General features: G+C 45.7%; 3 protein-coding genes across 4 annotated transcripts; 2 read left to right on the top strand and 1 right to left on the bottom strand.

Moving 5' to 3' along the window:
- Positions 1 to 1,713: 1,713 nt before the first annotated feature.
- LOC100828301 (endoglucanase 21) lies at positions 1,714 to 3,406 on the top strand. The gene has a single exon (XM_024460395.1). It carries the CDS (start codon positions 1,756 to 1,758, stop codon positions 3,301 to 3,303), a length of 1,548 nt encoding a protein of 515 aa, XP_024316163.1. The 5' UTR covers positions 1,714 to 1,755; the 3' UTR covers positions 3,304 to 3,406.
- A 1,425-nt stretch (positions 3,407 to 4,831) lies between these two features.
- LOC100827998 (chaperonin-like RBCX protein 1, chloroplastic) lies at positions 4,832 to 6,307 on the bottom strand. 2 transcript variants are annotated; one of them, XM_010236836.3, is made up of 6 exons: positions 6,036 to 6,307; positions 5,811 to 5,905; positions 5,575 to 5,692; positions 5,347 to 5,363; positions 5,196 to 5,258; positions 4,832 to 5,113 (listed from the first exon to the last, which is right to left on the bottom strand). In XM_010236836.3, exons 1-6 carry the CDS (start codon positions 6,229 to 6,231, stop codon positions 5,048 to 5,050), a joined length of 555 nt encoding a protein of 184 aa, XP_010235138.1. In that variant the 5' UTR covers positions 6,232 to 6,307; the 3' UTR covers positions 4,832 to 5,047. The 2 variants fall into 2 exon arrangements, with proteins under 2 accessions (XP_010235138.1, XP_003572204.1); XM_003572156.4 differs by having other exon boundaries at positions 4,832 to 5,078; positions 6,036 to 6,304.
- A 1,353-nt stretch (positions 6,308 to 7,660) lies between these two features.
- Positions 7,661 to 13,575, top strand: LOC100846224 (chromatin assembly factor 1 subunit FSM). The gene is made up of 13 exons (XM_010236835.3): positions 7,661 to 7,957; positions 8,052 to 8,806; positions 8,936 to 9,035; positions 9,340 to 9,484; positions 9,589 to 9,715; positions 10,189 to 10,706; positions 10,848 to 11,198; positions 11,283 to 11,364; positions 11,441 to 11,572; positions 12,034 to 12,435; positions 12,528 to 12,665; positions 12,840 to 12,885; positions 12,974 to 13,575. Exons 2-13 carry the CDS (start codon positions 8,180 to 8,182, stop codon positions 13,099 to 13,101), a joined length of 2,796 nt encoding a protein of 931 aa, XP_010235137.2. The 5' UTR covers positions 7,661 to 7,957; positions 8,052 to 8,179; the 3' UTR covers positions 13,102 to 13,575.
- Positions 13,576 to 13,945: the final 370 nt, after the last annotated feature.

The following is a 13,945-nucleotide window of genomic DNA, read 5'->3' as shown; positions in this document are numbered from 1 at the left end:
TCTTTATATTTTGTTTGCTTAGCTTGTTGGTCAATGGGGGGTACCACAATAACATACACATTTTGCAGTGTTAATGCTCTGCCACTTCCCTTGACTAGATAGCTCGTTTGTATGTTGACATGTTGCGCTGGGTTGCGACATCCGTGGACCGGCGGCTGTGCGTGACAGAGATGCACCAACTGACTAACGACCGACATTGTTAATTTTAGTTTCGAGTGAATTCTACTTTTTGCCCCCTCTCTTTATGAATATTTGTAACACATTTTGCCTCATTTAGCAAACAATTCTTTTTTTACTCTATTTTAGCAACGTTTGACACAATTCTATCCCTTTTAAGATTTTTGGTTATCCGACAAAGTGCCCTACATATCAAGCCTACGAGGTGACTTCACGTGGTGTGTCTCCTAAATATGCTTTCCATCATGGTTTAAATTTTTGACAAAACAATTTTGTTGAAGTTCCGTAAAATTTCGATGAACTTTAACCAAACTGAAATATTATGTTTTTTTTTATCCTAATAAGGTGGTCCCAAATGTTAGATCTATGTGGTGCTACTCGATGCGGTTGTCCATGAGTTGGTGTGTCTTATTCAGAATATCGGCAGTACCCAAATCTTCTACCTCGAAATTTTGAACTAGATTCAAACATAACATAAATGTTGAATTTTAGTTTAGCCATTTTTTGTTTAATTGAATGAAGTTTTTTTTAGGGTAAATTCAATGAAGTTGACCATGATACAATAATGATTTGTGAAGTTTATCTAAATTTCTGCGACCTATGAAATTTCAGCTATCAAAATTTAAAACATTGATGGGAAACGTATTTAGAAGACATGCGTTTGGTGTGGAGACGCCATGTAGGATTGTATATGGAGCATCTATGTCAGGATGGCAAAAAATAATGGTATAACTATGACAAAAATGTCTCAGAAGTGGGTAAAATGGTTTTGCTAAATGTGTCACAAATTCTTCGAGTGAATAAAATGTGGAATTCACTCCTTAGTTTTCTTTGGACAATACGCTTCTCTTCCTCTGCTTGCAAATAGGAAACAAACAATACACAGCGTCTAGATCGACCCCCTGCCTGTTGGATTCACTTCGACCTGGAGTAGCCAATATACTGGTGCCATGTCTACACATTAGGTAAATACACTTTTGGCTTTCGATTAACACCAGGTAAAAATCCCACCAAAAATTAAATTGAGATTTAATAAAAATAATCAAATGGATAGAAAATTAGTTCCATTATTTCACTGAGGAGTTGGAATCAGACCAAAACACATTCTATATCTGGACGGAAGAATGCTGACTGACTAAAACGAATGTGCATTGCACCCACATCCACATGGTTGTTGATGCAAGTCAACCCTGCTTAGCAATGCTATTTTATCCCCAAAATTTTCTAATTGGCCCATTCCATCAGAATTAGCCCCGCATCCAGCTCACTACCGACAGGAAGAATAAGCCATCACCAGCCAGGTACAGAGGCACCTCTGCATCGAACATTCTTTTGTATTAGATCCTAATGTTGGATCCAGTGATCATTGGTTAGCACCTGCCATTAAGAGTCAGACAGGCTTAACTGACAATTCGCTTTCACTAAGACATGGGGTTTGACTAAAACATGGTCGACGGCAGATGGCGCGAAGACATCGAGTGGTATAAAAGGGGCACCACAGGAGGATATCAGGAGAAACAGAGCAGAGACAGCTAAAACCCAGAGAAAAGCAGAGCACAGCACAGAACCTAAACAAACATGCCGAGATTGGTCAGCATGATCGCATCCCTCACGGTGCTCACGCTCTTGTTGCTCCCATTCATGGCGGCGGCGGCGGCTGAGCTGGACTATAAGAAGGCGCTCCACAGCAGCCTGCTCTACTTCGAGGCGCAGCGGTCGGGCCACCTGCCGTACAACCAGCGCGTGCACTGGCGCGGCCACTCGGGCCTGGCCGACGGGCTTCAGCAAGGCGTGGACCTTGTGGGCGGCTACTACGACGCCGGCGACAACGTCAAGTTCGGGCTCCCCATGGCGTTTACGGTGACCATGCTGTCCTGGAGCGCCATGGAGTTCGCGGACGACATCGCGAGCGCCGGGGCCGACGGCGAGGAGTGGCGGCACGTCCTGGAGGCCATCAAGTGGGGCACGGACTACTTCATCAAGGCCCACACGGCCCCTGACGAGCTGTGGGCCGAGGTGGGCGACGGCGACACGGACCACTACTGCTGGCAGCGGCCCGAGGACATGACCACGTCCCGGCAGGCCTACAAGGTGGACCGCGACAACCCCGGGTCGGACCTCGTGGGCGAGACCGCCGCCGCGCTCGCCGCGGCGTCCATGGTGTTCCGCCGCACGAACCGGCACTACGCGCAGGTGCTCCTCCACCACGCCCGGCAGCTGTTCGAGTTCGGGGACACGCACAGGGGCAAGTACGACAGCAGCATCGCCGAGGTGGAGAGCTACTACGCGTCCGTGAGCGGGTACGGGGACGAGATGCTGTGGGCCGCGCTCTGGCTGCACCGGGCCACGGGCCAGGCCCGGTACCTGGACTACGCCGTGGAGAAGGCGGAGGAGTTCGGGGGCACCACGTGGGCCATCGACGAGTTCAGCTGGGACGTCAAGTACGCCGGCCTCCAGATCCTAGCCGCCAAGGTGCTCATGGAAGGGAACCACCGGCCCGAGCAGAAGGCCACGCTGGAGACGTATAAATCCAAGGCGGAGCACTATCTCTGTGCCTGCCTGGGCAAGAATGGAGAAGCCGGCAATGTCAACCGCACGGCAGGGGGAATGCTCTTCGTCAGGCAGTGGAACAACATGCAGTATGTGACCAACGCGGCATTCCTCAGCACCGTCTACTCCCGGTACCTCACGGCAGACCAGAACCAGAACCAGAACCAGATGATGCGGTGCCCGGATGGGCCGGCGCGGGCCGAGGAGCTGCGGGGCCTTGCCAAGGCCCAGACGGACTACGTCCTGGGCGACAACCCGGCCGGGGTCAGCTACATGGTCGGGTACGGGCGGCGGTTCCCGCGGCGGGTGCACCACCGGGGCGCGTCCATCGTGTCCCACCGCGGCGACGCGCGGTTCATCGGGTGCGTCCAAGGGTACGACGGCTGGTTCAGGCGCAAGGGCGCGAACCCGAACGTGGTCGTGGGCGCCATTGTCGGCGGGCCGGACGGCCGGGACCGGTTCAGGGACAGCCGCGACAACTACATGCAGACGGAGGCGTGCACGTACAACACCGCGCCCATGGTCGGCCTCTTCGCGCACCTGCACAGCCAGACGGCGGGCTCCAGGAGGAAATAAGTTGATTAATTGGTTGGTTTTAGGAAGGGTTTTTGGTTGGTTTTGTTTGCCATTTGGAGCGTTTCGTATGTACTAGTACTCTCGTAGGCAGGTTTTTAGAGAGGAGATGTATAGATCGCATGGCTGCATTGGCCGGCATTGTAAGCTGCATGTACAGATCCACGGTTTTAATTTGTCTGTAAAAATGTGTGTTGGAAGCAGAGCAAGTTTCACAATGGATCGAATGATCTTGATTTGGAACATATACAATGCCAAATCAAGAATTTTTTGTCAAAAAGTTGGTAAACTTGATATTTGGCAGTCAATAAGAATTATACGATTTGGACGGATGGAGTAACATATTCTTGGAGCGTTGTCACTTGGAGCAGAGGTATCCTGTTCGATGCGTGTTGATGGAAGTGGTTCTAGGCTCTACCTTGAATCTCCTCTTTCTCTTCTGACGGTTAATGTGCTCTGATGTTTGTCTCTTAAATTAATTGTTACCATTGGGGGAAATGTTTGTTAAGTTATCTTACTGGTAAGTCCAATTTCTGAAGAATTGGACCCCAATTGGGGCGGCACATGATTTCAATATAGACGCTTTCACAGGGAGTGACACAGTGCAGGCGATTGTACCCTCGGTCATCAAATGTACCCACCGGCGTGGGTCCGCATTGTCGTACTCTCCAAGTTATGTATAGGTATGAGCGGAGCCACCGTCCGGCCACCCTGGGCAGCTGCCCGGGCTCCCGATTTGCAGTCCCTTATAAATTAAAGTAAAGATGGTGATCAAATTAATAAATTCTTATGGATAAACTTTTGATTAGAAGGAAGATTATGCATTTTGCCCGGGCTCCACAGAGTGCCTAGCTCCGCCACTGTGTATAGGCGATCGAGTTCTTCATTCTGTAAATGCAGAGAGAGGAAGAAGCGGGAGCGAAGAACACAAGGAAGGAGACACCAGATGCAAGATCATCAAGGAGAGAGCACTATTGACGAGATAAGGAATCATTAAGGAGCTTTGTTCTTCGCTACCGACTACTCCGTTGTTTTTTTATAAGATGTTTTACTAGCATTTATTGCTATAAATGATTTTATTATATTCGTCATGGTATACATCTTCATAGTATACTCATTTGATACTGTAAATATTAGCATATTTTTCATAAACTTGTTCAAGCTTTAAGAAATTTACCGGCGGTCAATCTTGATTTTTTTTGACTTGCCACGAAATTAGGACATCTTATATTTAGGAACTTAGCTACTTAATCTTCATTGATTTGTGAACCGTTTCATTCATCTATCTCACATCTATCTCACATCTGTTCTTATCTCGTTTGTCCCTATGGCTTTCAGATGGTGTTCCCATAGGCAGAAGAGATGGGTAGGGGATTAGAAGAAGTTAAAAAGCTGATTTAGAAGATAGAAAGAACATGAGATGTTTATGGGATTGGAGGAAGTTAGAATTGATTTAGAAGATAGAAAGTCACATAAAAAAATGGTCTAGTAGTCGCCCACGTGTGGTTCGCATGATTGACAGAAGGGAACATGGGGCAAGCTATATGTTGCAGACACTTATTGGAGTATATTTGACCTTCTACATATATCATGTTCAATGTACAAGCCACATAAAAGATCAGTTCTGTCTAAGTTATATCATGCATGGACAGGAGAAGTGTATAGCTGTGGACGGATTGAGAGGAATGATATATGCAAAATCATCATTTATCGTCTTCGATGTGACTAATCTCCAGGACATAATCCCTCATGAGCTTTGTGTTGGCATCGTCAACCATCTGCACATGCACCATGGAAGGCAAAAATAACAAAACTGAATGATCTATTTCTGATGGTAAAGATCATATCTATACTTTCGTGGAAATCCAGCAAGGGCTATGGCAAGCAAAACCAACCTTGAAAGATATCTTCTTCAGGTTGTCCCATTCGAAATCTTTCTTCATATAAGCAGATCGAACCTGCAGTTGCAGATGCATGAGCAACTCCTGGGAAAAGCAGGGTGGGGAGTTCAGAAGGTTCACATTCCTAACTGTTCTCGGGGCTTACCTCCAAAATCCTCATAGCTGTTCCCATGGTCAAACGAGAAGGCAAGAGATGTCAGTACATTCGTGGTGGAACGCTAACGTTTATCATGAGAAATGGCAAGCTGAGAAGTCCAAGTGAAATGAGAAGGAGTACTACATTGCTACATGGAGGAATAGGGTGCCACGTTCAGAGCTTGGTATGTACCTTAGCTTAAATTTGTGATGTGAAAAAAAAGGTAAGCAAGTTTACCTAATGCTTTGTGCCTTGGAGACTCACGGATCAACTTTTTGCAGAAAGTATCAGCATCGTTGACGGAGTTGCGGCTTACAAACTCCTTCAGCTCGACATATGCTTCTCGGTTGTAACTCTTTATTTGTGAGAAAAACAGATATTAGATCATCCCCTAAGTCCCTTTTACCGAATCTAAGATTGCTAATATAGTTTACAGATCAGAGAGAATAATTAAAATTTAAAAGGCCGGCAACCTCAAGTTGTGCGAGCACAATTCTGACAGCCAGGTAATTGAAGAAGTTCTGCAGACTAATCGCCGCCTTCTTCTCTGGTGAGCCCTCCCCAAAGCCTGAAACGTGTCACCGCCTCAGTCCGTATGGCAAAATCCACCATTCTTAGTTTTACGGTGAATGAATTAATTGATAGATCAATATCCCTGTTTGTTGCAATCGAAATCAAGGGTAAGAAGGTAGAATTACCGGGAACATACATCTTGTGGCACCGAGGCTGAGGCGGCGCCCCGAAGCTCACGAGCCGACCCCGACTCGCCGAGCCCCAGAACGCAGGCGCGGGTACGAGAAGCCGGCGACGAGCTCCGTCGGGGTGGAGAAGAACGGCGCGGCGAGAAGACGCCGTGGGACCTGGAATGGCGCTCCTGCAGTGGCAGCACTCCATGGCAAGAGCTCTCGCTTGTGGAACACGTGAGGGGGGCGATTGGAGGTTTGGGGTCAACGTGGAAAGGGAAGAGTTCGGATTTTTATTTTAGCAACGAAATCTGCGCCACGCGTTGCATTGCCCCGATCGGGGAGATTTTTTTTTAGAGGAGATAAGCGTCGCGCCGTGGAGTATCGCATGGGCCGGTTCAGGCCTAGGCGTAGAAACGTGCGGGCCGGCGGGGGAATAAATAGAGTGGGTCTAGGCAGCCAACTCTTGGCCCAATATTTCGAAAAAAAGACAGGAATCTCAGGGCTCGTGACTCCTGCCCTAAAAAAAACAGCGTTCAAGGCTTGTGGCTTGGGCCTGAGGGAAAACCGGCCCATTAAGGATATGTGGACCAGGTCGATCGACTGCTACATGGGGTGTTCTAAAAAAAACAGGGCTGCTACATGGGGCACCTCATTTTTATTATTTTTATTTTGACGGAAAATCAGCTTTGCTGCATTTCATTGATGAAGAAAGGAAGCAAGAACCAAGTTTACAGGAGCTTAATACAAATGGAAAAAAGAAAAGAAAGAAGGAGATTAACGATCTCCGAGACAGAAATGGAAACAAACCACCTTACACCGATTGTTTAAGTCCACATGCTCTCCCCAGTAAGGCCAGCGCTAGCCCAACTTTTGGCCTCGTCGGTGAGACGGTGATGCGCCCAAGAACCTGTATGACCGTGCTCGGGTGATTGGAGAAGACCCGAGCATTTTTTTCCTTCCACAACATCCACCAATATAGACGTAGGATACTCGGAAGGCAATTGTACCGGCTACTTATGAAACAACTCATTTACTCATTTAGCGATTTAGGAAAATTTCATAAAGCACATATTTAGGAAGCGTTTATAGAACAAAACTCTTCATATTGAACATTTATCTAATGGGTGGTTGATCAAGTCGGAGCATTGAACAAAATGTGGCTAGTTCACTACTTCACTTTGTTGGGAGAATAAACATGCAATTCAACCAACTGATTTTAAATATACATTTTTTTACCTTTGCTTAAAGTTCCCGTTCAATACTTACATACTCCAAATCTTGTCCCAAACAACCCAAATCTTACTCGTACGCGATTAAATCCTGAAAACCATCGAATCAATTTTAGAAACCACAAACAAAAGTTAGTTTCAATCGATTCTCGAATCCCCGGACCAAAATCGGGAATAGAATCGCTCTGTTTTCGCTTATTAGTTGGTCGTCGCTTCATCTGCCCATTTCATTTTTGGCGCGGGGGAGCTAGCCCACGAAACCACGGGACGCGGGGAAACTTCTGGCGCCCCGCGCAGTTTTTCGCCTCGTTTCCCCATTTCGGGCGGGGGCGAAGGCCCGCTCCCACGCACCGAATAGAAACCTGTGGCGCGCGCGGGGGAGTAGAATTCGTTTTGGAGCCACGGGGAAGCGGGAAAGGGGCAATACTAATGTGCACAACCCGGGCTTGAATCTCAATTCCCCCCATCCTTTCGCCCCCCATTCTTCCAGCCTTCCTTCCATTCCCCGTCCCGCCGCCGCTTGCCCCGACCCGCTCGACTCCGGCCTCCGTAGCCTCGGAGGAAGCGGGTTCCCCCTCGGCGCCGCCGGATCCCTATCGTCCCCACCGAGGCAGGCACGCTTGCCGCATCCACGGGGAAGGATCTCGGTTCTCTCGCGGGCGGCGTTCTCCCCCGACGGCCACCGGCGTGAGATTCGTCCTCCTGGTAAGGAAGCCCTAGATTTCCTCGACTGTTGTTCGTTTCGTTCCGGTGTTTCCTTCGCCGTGGATAATCTGAATCCGACCAGATCGTGACCCAGGTGGAGCAGAAGATTGTCCGCTGAAGGGGATACGTTGAGGAATGCCCCGTTGTTCCTGATCCGGCGGCTGCGAGAACCGAAATCCCCTCGAGTCCGCGATCTTAGGCCAACCGCCGCCAATCCCCACAATGGAAGGCGGCGGCGTGCTTCTCGGTGTCGCCCGCTCCGAAGCCCCCGGTGGCGACGGCGCCGTGGCGCGCGACGGGTCGGAGCAGTCGCAGATGCAGGTCGACGGTCCTGTCGTGCTTAACCGATCTGCAGAGCTCGAACCGAGCGTCGCCATGGATATCGACGATGGCCCCACTCGGGGCTCGAACCAAGCGGTGCCGGCCACGGGATCTCCCGCTACGCTGACGGAAACCATCGTACAAGTGCAGAAGCAGTTGAAGCGGAAGAGGGCTTCGAACGGGCCGGTGATTGCTGCCGCTGAGAAGGATGCTCTTGTCGCTGGGTGCCGGCAGGAGCTCGCAGGCTTGTTCGAGTACTACAAGGAGGTTTCCGGCCACAGGCTGCAGCTCGATGGTGGCAATCTGTCGAGTAACGCGATGATTGGGTGCTTGCTGGAGGAGAGAAATCTTGGGCTATCCAAGCTGGTGGACGAGACATATGAGAAGCTGAAGGAATCAGAGGCCATCTCGGTGGCTTCAGTCCGCAGTTCTGTGCTGCTCATTGGGCAGAGGATGATGTACGGGCAGTCTAGCCCTGATGCTGATGTATTGGAGGATGAATCAGAGCTGTCTCTTTGGTGCTGGGAGGTAAATCCCGTTCTGTGAATTTACCATTTGTTGTCTTAATGAGTTAGTTCAATACCATTTTCTTCTTGAAGACACATGCTTTTCGAATTATGTTTGGATGCGTCTCATTTGGTTGTTGTTACTTAACAGGTAAGAGATTTGAAGTTGATGCCTGTGAGAATACGCAGTTTTTTAACTGCACGAAGAACTGCCAGAAAGAAAATCCATGAGAGGATCACTGCTATCTATTGTAAGGCATTCCTTCTTGTTAGTATCACTAAGGAACTTCCATTTCGTCAATTTTTGAAAATAGTCTGCAGGCAAATGCAGTTATTCAGTTTGTACAGCTGAAGCTGTCCCCATTCTCTGAATATACAACATGTCTTGCTGTTAAATTACATTGGAAATGCTGCTGCCAAACTGAATTGGTTTCGACATGTAATACACAAATTCTGCACTCAAACAATTTCTCTTCTTTTTTTTTTAAAAAGAGCTCAGTTAATTTACCTACTCCAAACTTTTGTTTCTCTTCACTAAGTGAATCCCTATTGCAGCAACTTTGTCAGTTCTGGAATCTCCAGGAGCTGAAGCTCAAGTGAACGAACTTAGAAAAATCTCAATAAAATTAAGCAAAGCACTGAACTTGGAAGGGATCAGATCAATGGTAGAAAGGGTGTCACAAAAGAACAGCACTCAACGGTGAGTACCTTGTACATTTGGCTTGTTATACCGTTTGGCATGCACTTGCTAATTGAACCTTGATGGTTTAGAAGTCCTAATATATTTGTATTTTTTCAACACAGGGATGCAAAAGATGTAGAACCGACAGCTAATCAGTCAATGCAGGAAGTGGTGAAAAATGATGAAAATATTGCCACCGTAGAGAGTGTGAATGGCTCTGAGTTGCCACATGGAAACACTCCTGCTAATGTTAGTATATCTTTCCATTGCATTAAACTTAGAAAAATCTCATGGATTCTTGTTATCTCAATTTAGTTGGAAGATTTGAAGTATTTTAATAACTTTAGGTCGGCATCTATTCTATAAATGTTATGAAGATTGCCAAATTTCATATAATATGAAGTCCCTGCATCTTCTCAAACTTGCATTTACTAGTTCAGAGGTTTTATGGTAACTCATAGTACATATAAACAAGACAACCACATTTATCCAGGAAAAACACTTTCGCTGAATCATAATGTGTTATATCCTGAGTTTCTCCCAGTTGAGAAATCATGTATGACATCTGAAATGAATCAGGATATCAGAATAGGTCTGTTAAGTTGGGTTTTTGGTTTTAATGTTTGAAGTTTGATCTAGAACTATAGTGGTTCAGTGTATAATTGTTTTCCAGAATGGTGCATATTCATCATTTTCACTAATGTAATACTACTGCATTCCAGGAAAAGTTAACGCAGAAAATGCAAAAACAAGTTGAGAAGGAAATAAAACGTCAGGAGAAAGAAGAACATCATATGATGAAACAACAAAAGAAAGCGCAAGAACAGGCGCTTAGAGAACAAAAAAGATGTGAAAAAGAAGAAGCTGAAGCTAAGAAGCGACAAAGGAGGCAGGAAGAGGAATCACTGAAAGAACAGAAGCGACGTGAAAAGGAAGAAGCTGAAATGAGGAAACAACAAAAGAGGCAGCAAGAGGAAGCTGAGAAAGAACAGAAACGTCTTGATAAAGAAGCTGCACAACTCAAGAAGCAGCTGACCATTCAGAAGCAAGCTTCTTTGATGGAGCGTTTTTTGAGAAGTAAGAAGGACGGTGAAAAACTTGATAAATCTGGAGAGAAAGACTCAGGTGCACGCAATGTTGATCCATGCACCACCAGCTTAGAGATGGTATCAGCTGCTACATCATTAATTGATTCTTCCTTCTCTCTGAAAGAGAACTGGACTTTGGAGTATCTTCAGAGGTAAGCTATGTGTGTTTTTTGTGGCAATAATGTTTGTGGTAGTAGGTAACTTCTCAACACATGCACGAGTCCTTCCGAGAGATATCTTTTACATGTTTTAGGCATGCCACTTACATAGGGTCAATGGAAATGTTGTCACAGGTTGCAGATCAGCAGTTGGCAAAAGTTATCAAGATATAACAGGTCCTCCAGGTGGGGTATCAGATGCAAACCTAAGAAGGAGGCATTTAAAGAGCTCAAGCTTCAAAAGACCTCAGATGACATGCTTGATGAAATAAATTCTACTCCAAGTGAAGATACCTGCCACAACTCAAGTCAAGAAAATGAATCAAATAAGATAGTAAATGATGTCGATATGGTTCCGACCAGTGAGATGCAATGTCATGTCACTGCCAATGCTAATTCTGTGCCAGCTAGACTAATAAAGAGAAAGCTTCTGCAATTTGCCAAAAGTAACAGGCCAGCCTATTATGGGACTTGGAGGAAAAAAAGGTTAACTTCATCTGCAGAATATCAACAATTTCTTAATATTTTCAAATCTACTGCCATATCATGTTTTGCTGTTATTATTTGCAGTGCTGTTGTTCGTCCAAAGTGTCCACTTAAGATGGACCCTGATCTTGATTATGAAATTGATAGTGATGATGAATGGGAAGAGGTAATTGCTGGTGGTCTTGCTTCTTGCTTGTCCTTATTTTCTCGAAAGAGATACTCATGTTATGTTTGCTGCACAGGAGGATCCTGGTGAGAGTCTTTCTGACTGTGAGAAGGACAATGATGAGGTTATGGAGGAAGATTCTAAGATTACTGATGATGAAGAAGAAGATAGCTTTGTTGTGCCTGATGGTTACCTCTCCGATAATGAGGTATACCAATATAGAATTGAATAATGAATTATCTTTTAATGATGTAAGGTAGATCTATAATTCACATTTGTTGTTGTGTATGCACCTGCTAAATCATGTTAACAAAGGGGCAAGATGAAAAGCCAAGCCTGTATTCAGATAACTGACACACCTGCAAATATTATATAGCCTGATATGAATTTAGCCAATCCAATCTGCAGAACTTATCTGATTCCCTTTGTCTTTGAACACGCGAACCAACTTCTGCAAATGCATTCAAAAGAAGATAGCAGAAATTACATTTTTTTCACAAAAATAAAACGAAAGTAGTGCAAGTGCCCTTTTCCGCTGACAAACTTCTATTTATCTTTGCATATGTGAGATCAATAGATTTTTCATGTGCATTAGTGTGATACTGACTCTCAAGTATGCATCATAATAAAGTCATCTATAATTCAGCATTTTGAGCTTTTTCACTGCAGGGGATTCAGATAGAAAGTCTATTGGATGATAAGGATGATGATGCAAGTAGTTTGCCACCCAGCCATTGTCCAGAAGTCGAGGAATTCAGAACTTTGCTACGCCAGCAAAAAGTGCTTAACAATTTAACCGAACAGGCTCTCCGTAAGAGCCAACCTTTAGTAATATCCGACTTAACTCATGAAAAAGCTGAATTATTAACCGCTGGGGATCTCAAGGGAACGTCTAAGGTTGAGCAGCTTTGTCTACAAGTTCTTTCAATGCGTATCTGTCCTGGAGGTTCAGTTGCCGATGCACCAGTCGATGACAGTTCATTTGCAACTGCTGAAGAAACCAACCAGTTGAATGTAAAAAGTAGTCCTGCCGCTGGATCTGCTATACTGGATACCGATCTACCAGAAATTGTAAGTAGTCATGACTCATGGGTGTTCTGTGTGATTGGAGATCACATTGTTAAAACATATTATAATTCTACCTCATTTATTTCTGAATGCAGGTTGGGGTAATACGGTCAAATAGAGATGGTATCAACAAGCTGGTTGAGTTACTGCATCAGAAGTTTCCAAGTGTCTCGAAGATACAACTGAACCGTAAAGTGAGGGAGATATCTGACTTTGTTGATAACCACTGGCAGGTAAGAATGCTTCTGCACTTGCCACACCTTGCCTCATTATGACTGTTCAAAATGTATTAGTAGCATGATTAATAGTTGAGGACAAGCTAGATGGATCAGTGTCGCTGGTTTTTGTGAAAAAAAGACTAAATGGGTCAAAAGTCTGCTTTATAAGCTTTTCTTGTTTCTCTGCAGGTGAAGAAAGAGGTTCTTGCCTATCTGGGCTTAAATTCCTCACCTGGTACTACTCTCTACTTGTACTTCTGGCAGTGAGAATCTTGTAGTATTGTCCTTGATAATTTCACCAACCATTGCTTGTTTTTTTCCAGAGAATCTTCCTGAGAAGATGAAACGAATAGCCAATAGTACACCGAAGACGAAAGGAATATCAAGGTACTTCTCAAAGCGGTGTTTACCTCCAGAAGAGGTCATCAACGCCCTAGCATCTTCACCTTAACTCCGTTTGAAATCAAAAACTGCTCAAGGTGGCACCGGTGTTCCTGAAGTTGATCTGTTCCCCTCGTCACAGTGATGGTCTTAACAAGCTGACTCTGAAAGCGTCTTCCTCATTCTGTCCATGGCTTAGGCGAAAAAAAGGTGGTCCATGGATGAGCAAAACAAGCAGAAGCTACTAGCTAGGCAATAATGGTGTATGCGATCTCCTCCAAGTAGTACATGCATTTTGACAGGTTTCTTGGTTTATGGACAGAGTGAAGTGTTGATGTATCCACTTCTTAATGGACCCGTTCTGACAGTTATGCTGATAATGTTTTTCTCTCTGCATGCGGCTGCAATTCATGTGCTATCCTTGTAGACCTGCCATTTCTTTTGTTTTTTCATTCGCCTCAACAAATCTTGTAATTTAGCGTGTCCGATCTTGTGATACTCACTAGCACAAATCTTAATGTGACTGGCTGTTGGATGAGCTAAATACTATGTGCGCTCTGTCATGTGAATTTTGTTTTTCTCTCGCTGTTAGCGAGTCCGTAACATTAGACCTGGAATCTATACAGAGCAAGGCATAAACTCAGTTGAACAAGAACAATTGAATGTAACGTCAACCACAATCAGATCAGGCGCATTTCGTTGGGTGCGGCGATTAAGCGTCTAGCTGGCGTGTGCTTGCATGGACGCCGGAGGAATCTTGCCGGCTCGGCGAGGCAAGAAGGCCGGCACACGGGAAGCATGCTCGGCTCCGGAGAGGTGACGAAGAAGCACGGGCCAGAGAACACGTGATGATCCTGGGCCTGCTTTCTGTCCAGCCCAATTCTTTTGAGCTGCTTTTGCCGAAACTCGCACAG

The sequence above is a fragment of the Brachypodium distachyon genome, chromosome 3 (assembly GCF_000005505.3).
Source record: "Brachypodium distachyon strain Bd21 chromosome 3, Brachypodium_distachyon_v3.0, whole genome shotgun sequence".
Classification (NCBI taxonomy): domain Eukaryota; kingdom Viridiplantae; phylum Streptophyta; class Magnoliopsida; order Poales; family Poaceae; genus Brachypodium; species Brachypodium distachyon.
This window is presented reverse-complemented; position numbering and strand designations above follow the sequence as displayed.

Excerpts from the sequence above, each read along its gene's own strand:
- LOC100828301 (XM_024460395.1), top strand. The coding sequence starts at position 1,756 with ATGCCGAGATTGGTCAGCATGATCGCATCCCTCACGGTGCTCACGCTC.
- LOC100827998 (XM_003572156.4), bottom strand. The coding sequence starts at position 6,231 with ATGGAGTGCTGCCACTGCAGGAGCGCCATTCCAGGTCCCACGGCGTCT. Across the intron at positions 5,693-5,810 it reads TTGTGCTCGCACAACTTGAG|AGTTACAACCGAGAAGCATA; the intron begins GTTGCCGGCCTT and ends TCACAAATAAAG. Across the intron at positions 5,079-5,195 it reads TGAAGAAGATATCTTTCAAG|ATGGTTGACGATGCCAACAC; the intron begins GTTGGTTTTGCT and ends GTGCATGTGCAG.
- LOC100846224 (XM_010236835.3), top strand. The coding sequence starts at position 8,180 with ATGGAAGGCGGCGGCGTGCTTCTCGGTGTCGCCCGCTCCGAAGCCCCC. Across the intron at positions 9,485-9,588 it reads CAAAAGAACAGCACTCAACG|GGATGCAAAAGATGTAGAAC; the intron begins GTGAGTACCTTG and ends TTTTCAACACAG. Across the intron at positions 10,707-10,847 it reads ACTTTGGAGTATCTTCAGAG|GTTGCAGATCAGCAGTTGGC; the intron begins GTAAGCTATGTG and ends ATGTTGTCACAG.